At 44.1% G+C, this 20,895-nt stretch overlaps 2 protein-coding genes across 2 annotated transcripts; one reads left to right on the top strand and one right to left on the bottom strand.

Annotated features, from left to right (window-relative positions):
• Positions 1–85: 85 nt before the first annotated feature.
• GL218_04901 (Protein BNI4) lies at positions 86–2,801 on the bottom strand (the record flags this gene model as incomplete). The annotated part of the gene is made up of 4 exons (XM_033581531.1): positions 86–133; positions 198–580; positions 630–1,620; positions 1,737–2,801. 4 exons carry the CDS (start codon positions 2,799–2,801, stop codon positions 86–88), a joined length of 2,487 nt encoding a protein of 828 aa, XP_033435729.1.
• Positions 2,802–15,762: 12,961 nt separating this feature from the next.
• On the top strand, positions 15,763–20,776 carry GL218_04902 (Tat-binding like protein 7; the record flags this gene model as incomplete). Its single annotated transcript, XM_033581532.1, has 3 exons — positions 15,763–18,699; positions 18,767–19,039; positions 19,091–20,776. 3 exons carry the CDS (start codon positions 15,763–15,765, stop codon positions 20,774–20,776), a joined length of 4,896 nt encoding a protein of 1,631 aa, XP_033435732.1.
• Between the last annotated feature and the right edge of the window lie 119 nt (positions 20,777–20,895).

A 20,895-nucleotide genomic window follows, 5' to 3' on the forward strand; every position in this document is an offset into this window, starting at 1 on the left:
AATACATGATCGCAGGTCTATAGGCCTTTAATCGAGAAGGGAACCCAATTTTTGCTGGAATATCGTGGTGTAGCGCTCATCGTCGTTAGAAAAAGTGCGTATAGACCTTGGACGTCTCATGAACCTCCATTTCCTGTAGTTACATGTAAGCGAAACTCCAAAAAGAAAAGTTGCAGAACGTTTATGTTCTTGCTTACCATTTTGAAAGTGTTCAACTCCTCCTTGATCTGCTGAGCGAGCATGGGCGTTAGACGATTGCAGGTCGCAATATCACCACGGCGGTCGTACTCTCCGCTCGGCCACGTGTCGTAGAACACGATCCGCGGGCTGAAGGTAGCATTTCGTTTGCCGGATATTCCTTGAGGCGTCGTCGGCGCACTCTTCGTGTCTTGGCGAAGGCGTAACGCTGATACAAAATAATCCTCGTTGCCGATGGTAAGAGTTTCGTTTCGCTTATGGGCTTGGCCCTGATCGTCGTTTGGAGTACTAGGAGTGGTAGAGCTAGGAGAGTTAGAGACGTTGGGAATTCCTGGGAGATCGAGGCCGGGGCCTCCGGAAGAACTAGGTGAATTGCTACGAGCTACAACCGTGTTAGATAAAGCAGTTAACAATTTTGGCATTAGACCTACTCTTCAGAATACCCTTCCGGATAGTAGCGAGGACTTCGGCTCGCTCCCTCTCACCGCCGACAATGCTTTTCCTCGAGGCCGAATTGTCAAGGTTCGAGTTCCCTAGATAGTCGGAAGGATGACCATCAACAGAGATTTCCGCGTTACCAGTCTCTAAAGGAGGCAAGGTAGGGGCCAGTTGCGAAGCGGTGGAATTGGCATTGACTCGCTCGCGCTCAGCTTCAACCGTAACCATCGACACAGCCGCTTGAGAACCCTCGGGTATCGTCATATCCTCACCGGGCGCTCCGATAATCGATTTAGGCCTAAATAATCCAACTAACGATCTACCGCTTTTCTTCATTCCCCGTCCCATCTTGCGGAGCATAATCGACGCAGAAGATGCTGTCGAGGAAATCGAAAGGTTATCCGTTGATCCCGCGAATAGTTTGGTACCGGCGTAGATGCTACTACCGATACCACTCTCCTCCTGCTTCTGTGCAATCCGTGCTTGTTCCGCCTCGTAGAGGTCCACAGGCTGGGCATCCTTGTGCAACTTGGACGGCTCATTTTGCGATGTCTTTCCCGCGTCAGAAGTGATATCCTGTCCGGTAACTTTGCGGAGTTCGGCAGCGCTCCCAAAAGAAAAGGCTCGTCTTAATCGCGACGTCTTGGTCTTCGACTTCCCGCCTTTCTCGTTAATCGCAGCGAGATGCTTAGCTGCGGGACTATCCGTTATTAAACTAGGAGAAGGCGTTGAAGGCTTAGTTGAAGCCGGCTCCGGTGCACGGGCAGGCGCTGCCGAGTCATCAGAAGAGGACCCGGGAGCCATGGTTACCGGCTTCGATAACGGAGATGGATTTGTAATTCGTTTTCCGACATCAGTTGATGATGAGCCGCGAGGCGGTATGTTAACCTGCTTTGATTGATCCTGTCCAGATTTCCTTTCTGTAGATGTGGAGGAGGCGGGGCTGGCCGTGGGGGCAGATGCATTGGAGCTTCGATTGGCAGACTATATAGCAACACTTTCAGTTAGCATCTCACTGTGGCAATTTTCCCCCTGGGCGTTACCTGATTGGGTAATCCCTGAGTACTTTTTTTTTTCGCTCCTTATGGTGTAAAACTCACTGAAGATGGCCTAGAACTGCTGCTCCCACTCGAAACGAGACTTTCAGAACTGCCGTTGCTAGTCCGCACTGTATTTTTATCAACAACAGAAAGACTAGGACTGCTCCGTGCAGCATTTCTCTGATCCTTATCTAACCCACCCTGCTTCCTCGAGGCGGCTAGTGCTTCCAGGCGGAATGTCTCCTCCGCTTGCTTCTTGAATTCCTGCGGGGTCAGGGGGTTGGGGTAATCGGAAGAATTGATTGAATGTATGCTACGCCGCCGGTATCTTTTAGCTTCTTCTTCGGTGGGATGTCGGTATAGCTGCATATCGTCCATCGCTACTCCGGTACCGTAGGCACTATGCGGCCTATTCGCAAGTGAAACGGGATTTCTAGTCGTCCCTGCTTTCCGATCTGGCATAGCTCGGGGATTATAAAGATGGACAACGGTAGCCATGCCAGAGCCCGATGGCATTGCCGAACCGTGCGGTTGTTGCACCTGCGGAACACTAGGTGACGAGTCTGTATACCTTGGAGATGGCCGCCTATATCGTTCCGGTGAAGGTTTCGCAGCAGCGACTTGGGCGAATGTCGGCTGGTTAGCCGAAAGATTCAACGTAGGTAATTGAGGTCGGGGCCCAGAAGCAGATATAGTCCGCGAGTCATCATGAGGATGTCCGCCAGACATTACAGCTTGACTAGAGCTACTACCCGGCGAGTTCGAGTTTGTGGGATAACGAGAGCGAGCTGCGGCATTCGGATCTACCATCTGCATATTGGGTACGCTCGATGATGAACGATAAGCGCCGTATTGTGGCCGTTGTCCGCCATTAGCAAGACTGGGCGTAGCTGTAAATGCGTATGGTTGAACAGGAGTTGGTGCGTTACCACGATAGGTATTCGATCCTCCTCCAACACTACCAGACAACGTATGATAGTTGTTCCTCTGCTGGTTGCTTATGTACGCCTGGTTAGGCTGGTTTCCCGAGGGCGGCGGCATTATTCCTGAAGTCGTGTTGGGTCTGGTCTGAAGCAACGTTACTGTTCCACTTTGCTGAGGGTAAGTTTGGACCAGAGCAGCCATATTCAAAGACTGAAGGCCCAAACACTCGATTGGATGGGCTAACGAGCGAAGTAATTCGATTCGATTCGCCTGTCTAACTTGTTTTTTTTTTATAACTTAGATGGGGCTTCGGTGGGAAGAGGCTACCCGTGAACCATGTAAAAGGATGACCCTGTAGCATTCATGTTAGCAGGTAAGATAACTCGTAATAATGCTATATTGAACAGCGAAAAATCCTGATATCCAAATTCCTACTTTACCAGGCCCAAGTTGGTCAAGGGGAATAGTCAACACCAAGTAGAAAAATGCACACCTTGAGAATATCGACGTCTCACAAATTGTACGCTTAATTAAGGTACGTAGAAATGTCGGTCGAGAGATGACGAGAAGCGTAATGGGATATTAACGATGGTTAAAGTCGGGAAATCGGAAGGGCGCCTGCGACCAGGGAAAAACGAGTGATGATCTCCAGTAAGAAGCCCACTATTACCATGAGCTATCTTTTTTTTTATATCTAGAATGCCGAGTATCTCACGGCAACTAGTTCTGGAGGAGCGACCGGTTCGGGTTCGATAGAGTTTCGGTGCCACGATTGACACGAAGAGGGAATAAACGAGACTCTAGTAGGAGGACATGGGAAGATGTCACGATCACCCTATCCGTGCTGCCGGCCAAGAAAAGAGATAACCTGTTTTTGGGGAGTTTCTTGTTTTAAGAGATGCGAAAGCCTTCTAATTTGATGGTGCTGGATAGTCTAAGACAAGCAGCAAAGGAGATGGCTCGAATTAGACGTAGAAAATCTAGAAAAAAAAAAGGAAAGGGATGGGAGAAAAAGGGCTGTTGACAAAAGGGGAACCGTGGGATGATGACAACAAAAAAAAATCAGAGTGCAATTTCTGAATAACGCTATGTACTATGTAGTTAAGTAAATAGAGAATATGACGAGGGGGATAGGAAGAAGGAGAGATAGTAAAGGGGGGGAAAGAGAGTTGATGATATTCAGAAGGGCATAGGGATAGAAAGGGAAAGAAGATTGGAAGTTGAGGTTCGAATTCTGTCTTTCTGGCAGTGCCAGCTACCTAGCGGATAGCGTACATAGAAGCATAAACGTAGCGTTGGATCCAATTCTAAGCCAATTCGACTAGGAGGTAGGAGGTAGGAGGTAGGAGGTACCTAGGGTTAGTACTGCTACTACTGTACGTAGGGATTATTAGCTGGAGGGATGTACCTAAGATATGGGGGTGGGTGTGCATACAAGTTACAAGCATATTAGGTAGCGAACAGTTGAAATGTGGGTCATAGCCAAAGCTAGAACGCGTTGCAATTGCAGGTTCGCCCAGAGGAACTAGCTTGTATGTACATAGTACGCCCGACAACGACCAGAGCGAGTACCTGGCAACCTACCAGCTTCCTCTATCGTAAGTACTTACATTACAAGCGCAAGCAGTTTTAGTGGATCTAGCTTCCCGAGCCGGGACATGGAATTGTACAAGCACATATCCATGTCTGTATGTATAAAACGGATGTATTTAATGTATTAGGTAGTTAAGTCCGTTATATATATTTCTATTAAGACCTAGGTACACTATAACGTGATTCACAAATCAAAGGCCTACACAAATCAAAGACCCACAATTTTACATCTATTTAATTAAATTATTTATTATATAATAATAATGTTTAAAATTAATTAAAAATTAATTTAATTTTTATTATTAAAAGTTTTTAATTTAATTTAATAAATTTACGCGTTATAATTTATATTATTATAAATGTTATAATGTTATTAACTTTGTTATTACTTTTTTATAAAATTATTTTTAATAATTATAATATTATTTTTAACGTTAATATTATTTTTTTAAATTAATAATGCGTTTTTTTTTTTTAAATAAAAAGTTTTCTTTTTTATAATTATTTATTTTTTATTTATCGGTATTTAAAAAATATGTAATTTATTTTTCGAAAATTTAAAGCTTTTTTTTTTTTAATATAACTATTTTATATAATAATTTATACATAATTTTATTTAATTTATTAATAGTTTTTAAAATCTTAATTAATAAATTAAATTAATAAGTAAAAATTTTATTATATATAAAAATAAATTATAATACGGTTTTATTAATGTTTTTTAATATTTTAAATACTTAAAATAAATTAAATAGTTTAAAGTTTAAGGTAAAAAAATGTGTAATTTTAATAATATTAAATTATAAAATAACCTGATTAAAATTTAAAAAGATTAATTTAATAACTTCGAAATTGGCTTATATATTTTTTTTAATAAAAACGGTATTATAAGTTTGTTAAAAAATTAGGAAAAAATCTTTTTTTTTAATATAAATTAAACTTTATTATATTAAATTTTTAATAATTATTTTATATACGCATTTTAAGATTAAAAAAACGTTTATATTTAAAGGTTAAAATTTATAAAATAAGTGGGTAAATATATAAAAAAATATAATATTATTATTACAATAATATTTATAAAATTTTATTAATATATAATTTTTATAACCATTTAATATTAAAAGACGTTTAATATTTTTTATACGTTTTTTTATATATTTATTAAAATATATTAGCTATTTTAAATTAATTTTATTTATAATCTAACCGTTTTCAAATAGTTTAATAATTTAATCGGGTAAAAATCCACTATTACAATACCATAAAATAAAATATATTTTATTTACCATAACAATAAAAAACGATATAACTTAATTTTATAAATTAATTAATTAAATAGTTATAAACTATTTTTTATTTTTAAATATAGTTTAATAAAGTTTTTAACGTTAATTTAAACTTATAATAGTTATTTTTATAATAATTATACTTATTATAAACTCGATTTTATTAAAATTATATATATTTTTAAATAAAATACCTTTTTTTTTTATTATATTAACAATTAACTTATACCACGCGTAATAAACGTTAAGATTTTTGTAAAAAACTTTTTAATAATTAATTTAACAATTTAAATACGTTTTAAACTTAAATTGCCGGTATATAAAATTTATAGCTTAATTTTTTCCAATAAATTTTCCGTTACGTTTTTATAATAATATATTAGCTATTTTTTTAACGTAAAAAAGTTTAAGAAAAAAAGTTTAAATATTTAATTTAAAAATATATTAAATAATAATATTTTTTTTATATTAAATTAATTTTTATCGTGGTTTTATTATATTTACGCATTATTAACGGCTATATATTCTACCGCGTAACGTTTTATATAAAATATTATAAATACGTATAACGCGTTTTATATTAAAATTTTTATTACGTTTTATAATATTAAAAACTAAATTTATTTTAATTTTTTTAAATAGTTAAAATATTATAAATTAATTAAATAATTAATTATTAAAATTAAAAGGTGGTAATTTAGATATTTTTAAACTTTTAATTTATATAGGTTTTTGACTTATAGATTATGTTAGCATTAAATTTGTTAATAAAACTACCTAACATCTACTGAATTAACAATTTAAACCAGCAGCACCTTGCTCCCCTTTTTTACTGCGATTCAAAAAGTGGCATAGGGTCTATTAGCAACGCATGTATGTAGGTGTAGGTGTGTGAGCTCGCAACATTCTTATACGAAAGAGGAGAAAAAACACTGTAGATATGGGCCGATATGAATGCTTTGACTGCATGACATATTACGGATTACACATATTATAACTACAAAGCCTTTGAAATTCGAACACCGCTCATTCGATATTTTACAAATACTTTACCGAGTACCTAACGCACGATCATCAAATATATAGATGATAAGGGGTGCGCTAGCAAGCGTTGAATTGAAGGGCCATTGTTATTGTTTGTTTGTAGTAAATACGTGTTTGATACTTTTAGGTACCGCGACCGTGCTATCTTAGATTGGCAGGGCTCTCTCTTCTAGACATGCTACTAATCCGCTTTCGTCTAAGTTCGTATGTCAATTAGCCATTAAACCTCCACCCCGGCGGGATTCTTCTGTTGATGAGACAGGGGGAGCTATCAGATGGCGATTGGCTATCGACCATGTCGTTTAAGTCGCGCTAAACAAGAATGACAAGGAATCGGGTCTGCTTTTACAGCATGACGCGGCAGTCATACGAAATATATTTTTATTTTATTTTTATTTCTTTTTACAAAATACTTAAACATAAAGGAACCCCGGAGAGAATTGGCCGTACATCATTCTGCAGCCATGGTTCGATTTACTCATAAATCAAGAACTGTGACCACTATGTCGGCGTGTCGGAGTGTGGGGAGTGGATTTCTCTAGCCTAGCGAGCTTCGAGAATATTTGGATCTTTTCGGAGCAAGCAACCAGCGTCGTACAAGAAGAATCGAAATCTCGGTGGACATAGCGTACTTCTTTATTATGTCGATCCTGGGCAATGACGTGACTTGTCATACGTGGGAGGCTTATACACTAGCTCACTCACGATAGAGGCTCAGTATATGGATGTAAGAGGTATGTATGCTTACATCTACGTTCTGCGACACTGTGTTGCTTTGTGCCCCCTTCATCGCTACCGATTAAGTTCAGTGTCATCTAAAGTCTCCAAACTTTGAAGGGCCGGCCCTGTTACTGGTACTCCATGCAAAGTTTCCAACCTCCTCCAAGGAAAATAGGAAATGAATGCACCCAACCGATTCAGGTACAGATTCCCAAATAGTGTAATGAAGGATCAGCAGGAGAAAAAAGAGATATCTTGATAGATCTACGACAGCAGATACTGGAAGTGGTCACGACATAGGTCGCTCCATACATATTTCAAAGCCCATGTCTTGAATGTGCCCTGAATGTGCCCTGTTTTCTGCGGGCACAGTAACACAGATGATTCTTAATACCGTACGGGTTATTTAGGAGTCGCGGGCCCAGCGGAGATCACTCATTTCAAGCGCCCAAAAGGAGCGCAGGAACCAACTCTCGCTGGCGATCAACGCCATCCTCTACTCGTTTTAGCTGGTGACTAAGAATTATGCAGACGCAACTGTATGAAAATGGTATGGAAATGGCACGGACAACTCATAACAAGACACCTTAGATACATAGCATCACCTCAATAACCGAGGTACCCGCACAGTTACCGAAGTTGTAGCTATGCGATAATATCTACAGCATTGCAAGCTAGCAAGTTGGTCTATGTTCTAGAATACAATAGGCAGATGCTTCTCGAAAAGAGTATCACCTCTCTATCGCGACGATGTTCTCCCGTATATTCATAAACAGGTGTCCACATGGTCAACAGTAGGTCCACTACAATATGATCATCGATCTGACGATCTATTAGAAGCAGAGGCCAATATGATCCAATCGTTATCATACATCGGTTAGATGCAAAAAAGACTCCAGCATAAACGGGTCGATTTCTGTTTTCATCATCCGTGGAGAGACCCCCTTTTTTCCCCACGTCCAAGTAGATATCTATAATAGTTAATATAGTGAGCCCCTATTTATTTTTTTACGAGCAAGATCTACTAACCAAGTAGTACGTGCCAATTCGTATATCGTATAGCTAGGTAAGTAGTTGTCGGTCTATTCTAATCGTTAGCTTGTCTGCCTGTGAGTTAATTACATCATACAATTCAGATATAGCGTCTCCCAGTTTAAGAAAGGAAGCATATTCGATTACTTACCTTAGCTCGATCCCTTCCAGTGAGCCTCCATCCCTATATGGATGTAAGGATACAATACAATCCTACGACATCAAACATTCAAATGTTATATATTCACGTCAGTGGTTGAAGATATCGATCTCATTTACCTCAAAAAGAAGGTGTCACTTTCGAAACGGCAGTTCGACATTCTGGATGTATCAAGTGTAACCCAAAGCTTTGTCTTAGAAGTGAAATTAATAGTAGCCAGTAAGACGCCACTCAGCGTTCCAGCAGGGAAGGTCTACATATCTGTAACTTTAAGCTTGGCGACATGCGACAAAGATGGTGCCAAGTTAATGCTTTCAGAATTGTCATCAAATAATACACTTCCATATATTTATCTATTTAGGCAATCTGGGTACGGAGATGAATAGACAAACACTCACAAATGATTAAATTATTAACAACGACCACAATCCTTATTATAGGACTAGTCTTTGTTCTAGTTTATTACATACAGGGGGAAAATAGGAACTAATTCCACCCCCGCATATCTATGGCCAATGTAAAGCAGTGCTTCCCAAGACAACTCTAATAGAACGGCTATCTTAATCCCAAGAATATGGAAACGGGTCTTCCTAGTAAAGACCCCTATGTCTATATTGAGAAATCTGACATGTCTAACGCTCTGCTAATAAACTCTAATAAAGGTTCCATGATCACTCTGATTACATAAATCTGAGCCATGTTATGGTGTCTGATAGCTCATTTTCTTTCCATATTTCCACTACAGGTGTCACGGTCTTCCAGCGGCGGTAACAAGACGACGTCTACAATTCAGGGAGCTAAGAATTTTCATGCAATCTAGAATGTCAAAGGTCGTAATGATCTTACACAGGAATTTTTATGACCTTCCTGTAGCCCCATTGGTCGCTTATAGTTTTACAGCAAGCATATATATTTGACTCTATCATCGTCATAACAATTATTTCAACCCTTCAATCGGCAAGCAATGCACCTTAAGACAGGGGATCCACGCTTAATCGAACCTTAATTTTGACCGCAAGTTGCCTCTCTAGATCCCGAGTCATGTGAAGGCCATCGTGTTTGTGGCTCTGTGTTGACACTCCATTGTAAGCCGCAAATGAGGCCATCCGCGACTCTTCGCGAACAACAACTCGGCTATCCGATCTAGGCCCTCACCACGAATATCCCGCGCCAAGGTTCGGGATCATGGATTCTCGGGAGTTCTGCATGGTGGAGTAATTCGTGCAACTGGGCCAAGGGGAAAACCCGATCTGGGAGTCGAGACCCTTTCGAATCACCACGACGTATTCCAGCCACTCGGAGATCAAAATGGGGGGTTTTGCTAAGTAAAGTGTCACGGCTCGACGCCGGTGACTCGGTCATGAATAATCCTGTCGCTCTACGGACCTTCGCGTTCTGTATTCTTGGGGTACAGCATGGAGGAGCACCACATATCTTATCCGAATCCGACGTTGCCCCAGACTCTTCAATCTAGCCGTGTGAAAGGACTGTAACAGCATATGGCCTTTTCGCTAGTTTCGCGTTTCGTCTTGGATTGGTGTGCTTCCGTTTCGTTTCGTTTCATTTCATCCACGCACGCGATAGCAACGCCCATCGAGATCGCACCGCAGACGAGCCTTTGCTTTTTTTTGTTCTCGAGGTTCGCCCCGAGTGTCGGGTCCGCGTAGTAGACGTACTGATGTATTCCAGGACCAGGGGCTCGGGTAGGGGCATGAAGAATGGTGTCGCCTGCCGCGCGTGCGTTAATAGAATGCTAGCATCCGTTACTGACGGCCCATAACTACGCTATATCGGAGATAAATTTGCGGCAGCCATGCGTCGATACTGGTAGGCGTGACCATGGCTTCTGGTACCAGATCACGGGGAACCGGGCCTCGGAGTGTAAGAAAAGACGTCGTGGTGCCATATTCCGGCAGACCCCGATCCATGGGCAATATTTTACATTGGTAAGGACCATAAGCCAATCTATAAGCACTTTATCGGCCGCAGTTAAGCACGGGGCGTTATTTCGAGGGGTATGTACCTGTTGGGCATTTACTACGCTCTGGATTCACCAGGAAGTTGATAAACCCTTGACCTTGTCATACCAGAGGTACAACGAGAAGTATTGATAAAATATCTACACGGGTTCATATGCATTAGGATGGTTTAGGGATACATGTATGTACGAACCCACCTAGATCGCAAGTAGCATGCAGGTTGGAAGTAAAAGAAGTAAGTAAAAGCCGAGGCTTGGAGATAGGTTAAGTTAGAATCGAGAGCAGCTATCCGCCGCTACGGTCTGTCGCCTTCAAGTACCGACCGTGTGTCACATAAAACGGCTGGTATCTGGGGTCTAAGTAGTAGGCACCCGACAATACCGACTTTTAGAAGCATGCCGCCGAGCCTCATTTTAAGATAGATACCTTATAAGATATATTACCGACGGAAAATAGCCCAGAAAGAGATTGAACCCCAAAATATGGATAGCTGTAGCCTTCCGGTCCCGAGTATGAATTCCCTTAGGTCATGCCGCAGCTCTGATGACCACGATGCTCTTGCCGAGGGATGTTATGAGAAACCTTTCAAGCGATTTACTCCATAGCCCTTATTATAGTACTGGGTAGTATGTCTATAGGTAATTATAGCAGTCAAAGTCTACAGCAATAGAGTTACCCATTCACCCCCCGGTAGCGTCTCTACCCTAATCCTAACCGTTTGGTTTACTATGTTTAGTACTGCAGCACATAGCATAATACTTTAAAACTACCCTATCTCATGGCTTGATGAATTCCCCTGAAATATCACTTTTGGGTACGATCGAGTCTATGTTCAAACCCTCTTACTGCAGGACGTACACGAACTTTTTACATGCGCAACAGCATAGCGGTGTAATTCTTAAAACCTAAGTAAATGATGTAATCCAACTGAAGAGACGATATGACGTCTAGTCTTTAATTATAACGACTTTGTTTGGTGACTGAATACCAAACGGAAAGTTTTGACGATAAACACGAATCATCACTGCCGATATCCGAGAAATTTCAAGGCAACTTACTATCTAACTACTTCTTTACGCCTACGCCTTTTTAGCGCTAAATAGAGTCTTAGGGGCGACGTAATACTCGACTCCTTAGAGGTAATTGGTGAAAGGACCATTGCATTCTTCATCACCAATAGGACGAGTGCGTTTCCCTACGTGCTCAGCTAGCCGGCTATGACGGCACCCGAGTCCGCTGACCGGGGGTATTTGAAATCGGGGTATCCGTGAAGATGCGTCACTAGGTTGATATATGGTTGGGAAAAGGGGATAATGGTAAGAGATGCGCTTGACTAAGTTTTATTCGTATCTCATTTCTCATTCTAATTATATCATTAGTTATATGAAGTATTGTTCTGAATATGATCTATCCCGCGCATACTATCTAATTGCGCCGCCGCTTTCAATTAAATCCTAATCATGCAGTCGTAGAGTAGAAACTGTATCAAACAGAACTGCAGTTATCGACAAGATTATCTCAGGGCTGACCTCGATCCGGAAGAGGTAGACTAATGCTTCTTGAAAATGTTTGACCAACCGCCAAAGAGGTACTGGTCGGTGTGTCGCCCGCAATGAGTGTAAACATTTACCGTCGGCGTGTGATGCTTCGGGTGATGAGACTTGTGGTTCGACTCATGGCCAGCCAATAACTTGCGACGCTCGTCAGACTGACTGTCCCTTGGGGCGTCCTGTGGGGTGTTAGAATTAGATTTGGAGGCGATAGCGTATAACTGCGTAACAAGTAACTCTACCGACCTTGTCTTTCTCTGAATAGTAAGAACTGATGCTGTCCTGACGACGATATGTAGATTCGCCAGAGTCCCTGGCTGTAGATCCGCTTTGAGACATCTTGAATTTAGGCTTGTGTGAATTGGTGGCCAAGATTGGGGAATTGGTATTCTGAGCTGTATGCAAAATAACTGGCAATTCCACTAGACACGAGTTTATCGGGATGAGGTTCTCCGGATGTTGTAGTGAGTCGGGTCTGAATTAAATCGTATATAGGTATGTAATTATGTAGTAAGCTTCAAGCTCGAGTAAGGCTGCCGACTTGACAGCTGTGTTAAGGACAATATGTAAAATGAATGCCCCCCAGGGTAGCTTGTCTCGCACGCCTGGTGCAGTTATTTATATGATGACCTTAGAAGAAGTCCGGCTATTCGGAACGGATTTGGGTCTCGAGAATCAAAGACAGAACCTCTCTGCCTGGGGTTGGCCTTATATACATGTATTCTTGACAGGGGAGCTTGGCGGCTCAAGTCAAGGATCACTTGGCCCAACATATCAACGTAGGGAAGAACGCTGGTTAGCGTGTGTACAAGAAGCACAGGCGGATAGAGCACAAAAGACAGGGTCCTCGGCTAGACGGCCTTCTGTAAGGCCAATTGAAGAATGAACTATCTATCCTCGTGGCCAATGGGTCTGCGGCTCTAATGCGGGCAAGGAAGGGAAATGAGCAACAAACGGTGTATGACTGAGGCCAGAAGCACCGCTATTACTCACCCCGCAAGTGATCTTCCGCTGTAGGTGGGACAAGCCCAGTCAGCCCTATTAAAATCTGCGGTGCCGTGACACGCAGCCAAGACATCATGTATGTAAGTATATTGATCAGGTCGGTATCGAAACCTGGTTAGTGGTTTAATGTTGGGATTTGTCTGTACGTTCCCACGTTTGCTGCCTGAACGAAATCCCATGTTCGAATAAGTTGCCCTGTGTTGACCGAACTGATAATATTTCGTTCGCCTGAATTCGCCTGAAACGACACGAGCGCGGGGCATTCCAAAGATTCAAGTGGTCGAAGACTTGGCCTGCCTAGAGACAAGACATTGAGTAATCGGTGGACACCACTAGTGTTTGTAGGGGCCGGAGATATTCTGGTGAAAATAAGATGCGATGAACGCAATATGCTACTTTATTCGAAATGGCGGAAGTATATATGATTGGTAACTTGAAGCATCAGAAATACCTTTTCATGACTAGATCAGGGCAGATGAGCTACATAGATAATTTGCCGGTCCGCATTGTGGATAAATGACTTAATGTGCTTGATTCCTTCGAAGTTCGCGAACCACTTGACGCCTAGGAAATGCTAAAGAAATTCCCATACGAATAGAGTGTGGGGAAGCGGAAATGCTCTATCCAATAGAACCATCTTATACTAGATACCTGTTATAAGGTAGGTAGGTATCTACCTATGTAGATGATTCTTGATTCATACCTGAGACGACTTACATATATCGGATTGATACTTGCATTCTGTCCTGAAGGGAATGTAAATAGGTACGTATAGATATGTCCCATGAGGTGATGAATGGTTGTAATCTTGAATGATATATCTTTTGATTTAATTTGTGTAAGTACCTAGGTAGTTTAAAGTTGGAGAGCTTAGTATTAGTTAGTGTTGTGTTGATTCTTAGGGTCTCTGTACTGTCTTGAAGTTATGTAATACTGTAAGATAGCACTGTAATATGAAGGATACCTACATAAGATAATCCATACTGAATTGATTATTAATGCTGCTTCAAACTATAGATGCCTCAGGCAGATAAAAAGATTGGGTCCGCCACGTACACATGTACCTAGCAAGCCGTACCCACGCAACCACGTCCCTGGCCCCTTTCCAACGGTTCATAGGGCTGACCTTGAGTTTTGAGCCGCATGGTAGCGCCGTTGATATGATGCAAATCTGGGGATGGACCTTGGAGATATTTAAAGTCGAAGTTGATCAAGTTATAAATCACATTTGATTCTACGTAAACCTGTTATAGGCTGTAGATGGGTTGAAAATTAGTCAATTGAATACTATAAATGTAGGCGATCCAAGAAAAGGTCATAGAAAATGCGTTTTGGCATCATGACTGGAGGATATCTAGAATCTCGAAGATGTCGAGTTTCGATGTTGAGAAATTGGAGTGAAGATGAATAGATTATCGGAGTTGTCAGGGTTGGAGTTGTTATGGTAATTTTTGGTATGACACGCCAGATAATTCTTGGCAGATGAAACTTGATTGGATAAAATTTATTGCACTGTGGGACAATCATGTTTTGCAGTGGACCGTGCATAGTATCCGCCTGTTGCAGGGGGGGAGTAGAAACGCGCGACGAGTGACTACCTACCTAAACCTTACTAAACCCCCGAAGCTCCTTCATCCTTTCAGCTTTGCGCTTTTCACGCAACGCCTCGTCTTTTTTTTTTCTCTTCACCACAAATTCGAATCTTACACTTTACCGCGTCTCGGATACGTAAATTCCATCCTCGTCTTATATCCGTCAATGTCTGACGCGACCCTGTGTTTCTTTCACGTTACCCCATAGATCATCTTTTTGCATAATACCATTCGAGACACCTGTTGTCCGATTATTTTCTAGATAGTTATTGATTTCAATCGCCGTGAAGAGACTTCGAAATAATCCATCCCAAACAGTCCTCCGATCTCGACTCTCTATGTCCTGCCCTTCCGAATCTATCGCGTTACCGTGACTTTTCATCGAATCCGCGTCTCGGCTTTAGTTTATTAGTCCATTCCTTGTCGATCCCCTTGTCTGATAGGGTGGAATAGGATAAACTTAGATACGCTATTGGAACGTCGATAGAGACAACCTATACCACTCAGACAGCCTCTCTTAGACGACTTGGTTGACCGTGTTACCATATGCCTTGATCCGAATATCTGGAACCTGTTGCTGTCTTGGGCTTTAGGCGCATTCCAACGTGAATGGTGGTGATGGTCTTCTGGACGTTATATTCATCTTAACCCTTGAGTTGCTACCAGGTACGTTCGCTCGGTGATGGGGAGAGAATCCGAAGCATCCCCTTCTGCTTTAAGTCTAACCCCTTAAAAGCTGACAACAACGTAAGTTTTCAACTCTGTCTATCTCCTCCGAGATAACCTCGAGGTATGTTTGCTCTGTCACTTATTTGCTTGTTCTAATTGTATTAGGATATATGCTAATCGCCTCGAACTCCAAAGCTTAGGCCTCCTACTGCCTTCGTCTCGCTTTTTTTGTGTTGCTCCCGGTTGAGGCCACGACAACGTGTATCCGCTTATTTTGACACTTCAAGTAAGTGCTAACAGCCCTTGATCCCACCACATCGCATCATCAATTTCACCAGCTGTGCACTACACTTGTGTTTTGGCACGCGGGTCCCTCAAGTGCCTGACTTGGTTTTTATATCTTCTCCCTCTTATCCTTCCCCACTTTCTCTTAATAAACTTGCAAACACCATGGCAACTTTGAGCATATATTTCTAACTCTTCTTTTGCAGTCTTTCTCCGCCTGCTGCTTGAAGACATAATCTTCAAAATGGCTGGCAAACGAAAGCGGGATATCCTCGACTTTGACCCTAACAAGTCTGATTCCGACGACGAGAATTTCGAGCCCGAGGTCGACCGGCCCCGCTCACGCAAGAAAACTCGCCCGCCTGGAGCCACCAAGTCTACTACTCGTAGTAGGAGAATCAAATATCGAGGGTCTGATATTGATGATGATGAGCTCGAAGATAGCGAGCAAGAGAACTCATTTGGCGAAGAAGATATAGAAGAGGAGGAGCCCGAACCTCCCATCAACGAAAATACCGGTCGCCGCGTTCGAAAAGCAGCTACCAAACACCAGAATTATAAGGAGAGTTCGGACGAGGACGATTTAATTCGGGATTCAGACGAAGAAAAGGACGATCTTATCAAGGAGCCACCTAAGAAATCGCCCCGCCAGAGGAAATTGATTACTCTCAAAGTTCCCCCGCAGTCGCAGTCGCAGTCGCAGTCGCGCAAAACGCGCACGGCCTCCAACGCGACTGCTCCAATTAGTATTAGGAGAGTCACTCGGGCACGCACAGCCGAAGCAGAAGACGAACTGGTCGAGCTATCAAATTCGGGTAGACATACGAGACTGGCCCGAGGTTCTAAGAGCAAGAGCCCGGAAACCCTAGGTATCGTTGGCCGACCGACTCGTAGCGGAAAAGGTATCAAAATGACGATTCCCACTGTAGTTGAAGAGGATACCCAGGAAGAGAGCAAACCGTCTGAAGCCGAAGCTGAAGTTATACAAGACCCCATCGTCCAAGATGTCGATCCAGCTGAGGAAGATGCCATCGGTCAAGTAGATGATGAAGTGATCGAAAATACCGTTCTAGATCAAGAAGAGCCTATAAAAACGGTGGAGACAAATGATGCTATGGAAGTGGATGAAGAAGACGACGATGTCCCTGTCGCACGTAAGACGCGCAGCGCGAGAGCTAATCAAACTGCAGCAGCTACCGAAGACGCTCCTGCTGATGACGGTAGTCCCGTTAAGAGAACTCGCGGCCGACTAACTCGGAAATCTCGGTTCGGAAAGTCCCTCCAAGAGCCTAGCAGTGATTTTGAGCCCGGGAACGAGTCTGCAGAAGATAACGAATCTGGTCTCGAAGCCCACAAGGTTGGGGATGTCGGTGATGACGATGATAACTCTAGTCCTAGTGCCCGTGGTCGAAGATCGTCGAGAGGCAAGGGAAGAAGATCTGCAAGAAGATCGCAGCGTCGTGGCGAGTCTGGAGATGAAGACGAGGTCGACGAAAATGAAGTAGCAGAAGAACTCAGAGATCTCCGACAAGATTCTCGTTCGCGCAGAGAACGCCGCTCGCCACAAATCCTCTTTGAAAAGAAAGCCGAGACTAGACGTCGTAGAGGTCAGCCGGTAAATTATGCAATTGCGCCGCTCAACGCATTCACCGTTGAGCAGGAAGAAGACGACGACGACCCGGCTCCGACACCAGCCCGTCGACGTGGACGTGTAAACGGAGGCGGCGGTTGGGACCACAGTCTCCACACGACTGCTGGCGCTTTAGGCGGCGTTGGTCTTGTCGGCTCGCTGCTCGGCGGACCGTGGGGTACTGGTGCCGCGGGTGGTGCGGATTCTGATAGCAGCGACGATGAGATGAATAATCGAACAGGAATGGCTGGAATGGTCGGTATGACGCCAACCTCGGCGGCTCCCCCTGGCCCGTCGCTCGCAAATGCGGAGGGAGGTGGTCTCCTTACGCCCGCGCCAAATGTCGGTAAAATTAAGAACCCGAAGGCTCTTGCTGATGCAGACCCCCTCGGCGTGGACATGAACGTCGACTTCAGCCACGTCGGTGGCTTACAGAGTCACATCGATCAGCTGAAAGAGATGGTACAACTGCCGCTACTATACCCGGAGTTATTTACTAGATTCCACGTTACGCCGCCGAGAGGTGTGTTATTCCACGGTCCACCGGGAACAGGAAAGACTTTGCTGGCTCGAGCCCTCGCAAATACGGCTGGCATTGGAGGCAGAAAGATCACCTTCTATATGCGCAAGGGTGCTGATGCCCTTAGCAAATGGGTTGGAGAGGCTGAGAAACAGCTGCGTCTCCTGTTCGAAGAAGCCAGAAGAACACAACCTAGCATTATCTTCTTTGACGAGATTGATGGACTCGCCCCCGTACGGTCAAGCAAGCAGGAGCAGATTCATGCGTCGATAGTATCTACCTTACTCGCTTTGATGGATGGCATGGACGGTCGCGGCCAGGTGATAGTCATTGGTGCTACCAACCGACCGGATAGCGTGGATCCCGCCCTTCGCCGACCGGGTCGCTTTGATCGAGAGTTCTACTTCCCTCTACCCGACGTAGACGGTCGCAAGTCGATCATCGATATCCACACCAAGGATTGGGGACTTACCGACGAGTTCAAGCTGTCTCTGGCTAAGGACACGAAGGGTTACGGCGGTGCTGACTTGCGTGCTATGTGCACCGAGGCTGCTCTCAATGCAATCCAGCGAACGTATCCGCAGATTTATATGTCCAAGGAGAAGCTTGTCGTCAACCCGGAGAAGATCAACATACACATGACCGACTTTATGCTCTCTAAAAACAAGATTGTGCCTTCTTCTGAGAGATCTGCGATATCCGGGGCCGCGCCCTTCCCGAAACCTATCGAGCCTCTCCTTCGAGACCAGTTTAACACCATTACCAATCTTTTAGATGGTGTCTTTCCGCGCAAGAAGAAAGTGACGGCCCTAGACGAGGCCATGTTCGAGCCTTACGACGATGAAGACTTTGGTTTCGGTCGAGAGGCTCTACAGCAGGAATTCCATAGATTTCGCGTTTACCGACCGCGACTTTTAATCTGCGGCTCGCAGGGAATGGGCCAGGTTTATATCAGTGCTGCTATCCTCCACTACCTCGAAGGTGTCCACGTTCAAAACTTCGACATAGCAAATATACTTGGTGATCCCTTGGTAAGTAGCGCAAGGCATCTTTAAATAAAAAATTTCTTTCGGGCTGGCAGCTAACTTGTATATATAGCCTGCCGAGCAAGTTTTGTTCGGGCTTTTCGCCGAAGCCAGACGCCAAAAACCGAGCGTCATCTTTATCCCGCATGTTGACATGTGGTATGAGACATTAGCTGGACCGGCGCTCACCGCGTTCATGTCCATGCTCAGGACGATACAGCCTACGGATTCCATCATGGTCGTAGGTACCGCAGAGAAGGAGCTGGATCAGATCAGTCCCGATCTCAAACGCGATCTCTTTGGATGGTCTAATTCCAACTTTGTGGAGATTGCCCGCCCAGTGAAGGTGAGTCTAACCTATATGTATAATGGATAGCGCGAAGCTAACAAAACATAGGAGAATCGACGTGAATACTTCGACAGGATCCTGGGGCATATTCGAAGACTCCCTAAGGACTTTCCCGAACCGACTAATCGAAAAAAGAGAGTGCTGGAAGTGCTTCCCGTTGCCCCGCCGCCTCCGCCTAAGCAGATGACTCAGGAAGAGATTGATGCCGAAAATCTGCTGTACAGAAAAGCTCTCAACTTGTTGAAGATCCATCTGCAACCTATCATGGACCAGATCAAGCGCAAATATAAGGTCTTCCGGTCTCCTATCATACCCCTATCGCAGTATCAATACCTTTTCGACGAGGCAAATCCGAATTTTGTCAGACCCGACGTGGCAGATGCCCCGCCGCGCCCCTATGTACTTTCTCAGGATGCGGAGGGAGCCCCGGGCCTCCTCGAGACGGCGACGGGCAAGTTTTACTATAATCTCGACACGGTGACAATCGAGACGAGGCTCGCTCACGGTTACTATGTTAACCCATGGGTGTTCTTGAAGGACGTAAAGTCTTTTGAGCGTGACGCAAAGAACCTCGGTGACAAGGCCCTTTGGCTCAAGGCTGACGAACTTGCTACTAACGTGAGCGTGGACGTCTCTGATATTAATGATAAACTCCAGAAAATCAATTGGGATGCAGAGTGGAAGAGAGAGCAATTCCGGAAGAGGGAGCTGAAGCGAATACAGCGAGCCCGCAAGAGAGAAGCGCTTGCCAACCAAACCGGGGGGAAATTCTTGCAGGACCCTCAACCGGTAGAGTTGCAAAAGTCCCATACGACAACAGCCCATTTCCAAGTTATCGGCGAGGAAGCTATCACGAATGGAGGGAGCTCACTAAATCATGACAATACGAACGGAACATCCGCAGCGTCGCGAGTCTTGGACGACGATGCTACCATGACTGATATTGATAGTCAGCCGCCGCCTGGTGGCCTAAACATGCCCATGCAGCCACCCTCTCAGTGGCCCCGTATGTCTGTTCAATCCTTGCACACGTCCATACAAGCGACGACAGGGGGCACGAACCAGTTCTCCCAGATCTCAGCTGTTCAGTCTCTTCCTCCGGGCGTATCCCCGTCAGCATTAATTAACGACGCGTCCACCACGAAGACATCGGATCCTTCCAACCGATCATCCAACTTCAGCACACAGGCTACTAATGGGATTCATCACGAACACTCCAGCCCTGGTGACAACCTTCCAGATACCCAACCGTATCCCGGAAATAGCCAGGCTACGTCCAGCGACGACCAGTGGCCTCACTCTCAGGCTCACGGCCTCTTGCGAGGATATATCCCCCAGCCCGGGTCGTTCCACGGGTCTCGCGCACAAGCATCGCCTGCAGGTGGAAAATCATCACATGCTCCGAGTATGGCAAACTTATTAAATGACCCTCCCCTCGACGAACCATCGCAGTCGCAATCGCAATCGCAGCGCCAGTCAGGCGTGTCATCAGCTTCGCAGCAGGTCGAGCTAGACGATTCTCAGGCCTATTACTTCTTGGAGAGGCTCACCGAGCGCACATCAGGTTGCACCATCGAGCAGCTGCAGCAGATCTACCGCGAGATGATGGTAGAGCTCTGGAGGACGAGAGGCGAGAATAACCGCATGAAAGTGCTCAACTCGGTCACCCGGGTTTTTAACGAGGCTATTAATGAGATCGAGTCGAGTCAGGGGATGCTCCAACCGAGCCAATAGTTTGTTGATAGGATCAACGATATCGGCTGCTATCCTCATGACTAGGAATTAGGAATTTCGTGGATATATCTGAAAGAGGTTGGCCAACCTCCCTATGTAATTATAAAAAGACTACTAGA

The sequence above is a fragment of the Daldinia childiae genome (genome assembly GCF_008694065.1).
Source record: "Daldinia childiae strain JS-1345 chromosome Unknown Scaffold4, whole genome shotgun sequence".
Lineage (NCBI taxonomy): Eukaryota > Fungi > Ascomycota > Sordariomycetes > Xylariales > Hypoxylaceae > Daldinia > Daldinia childiae.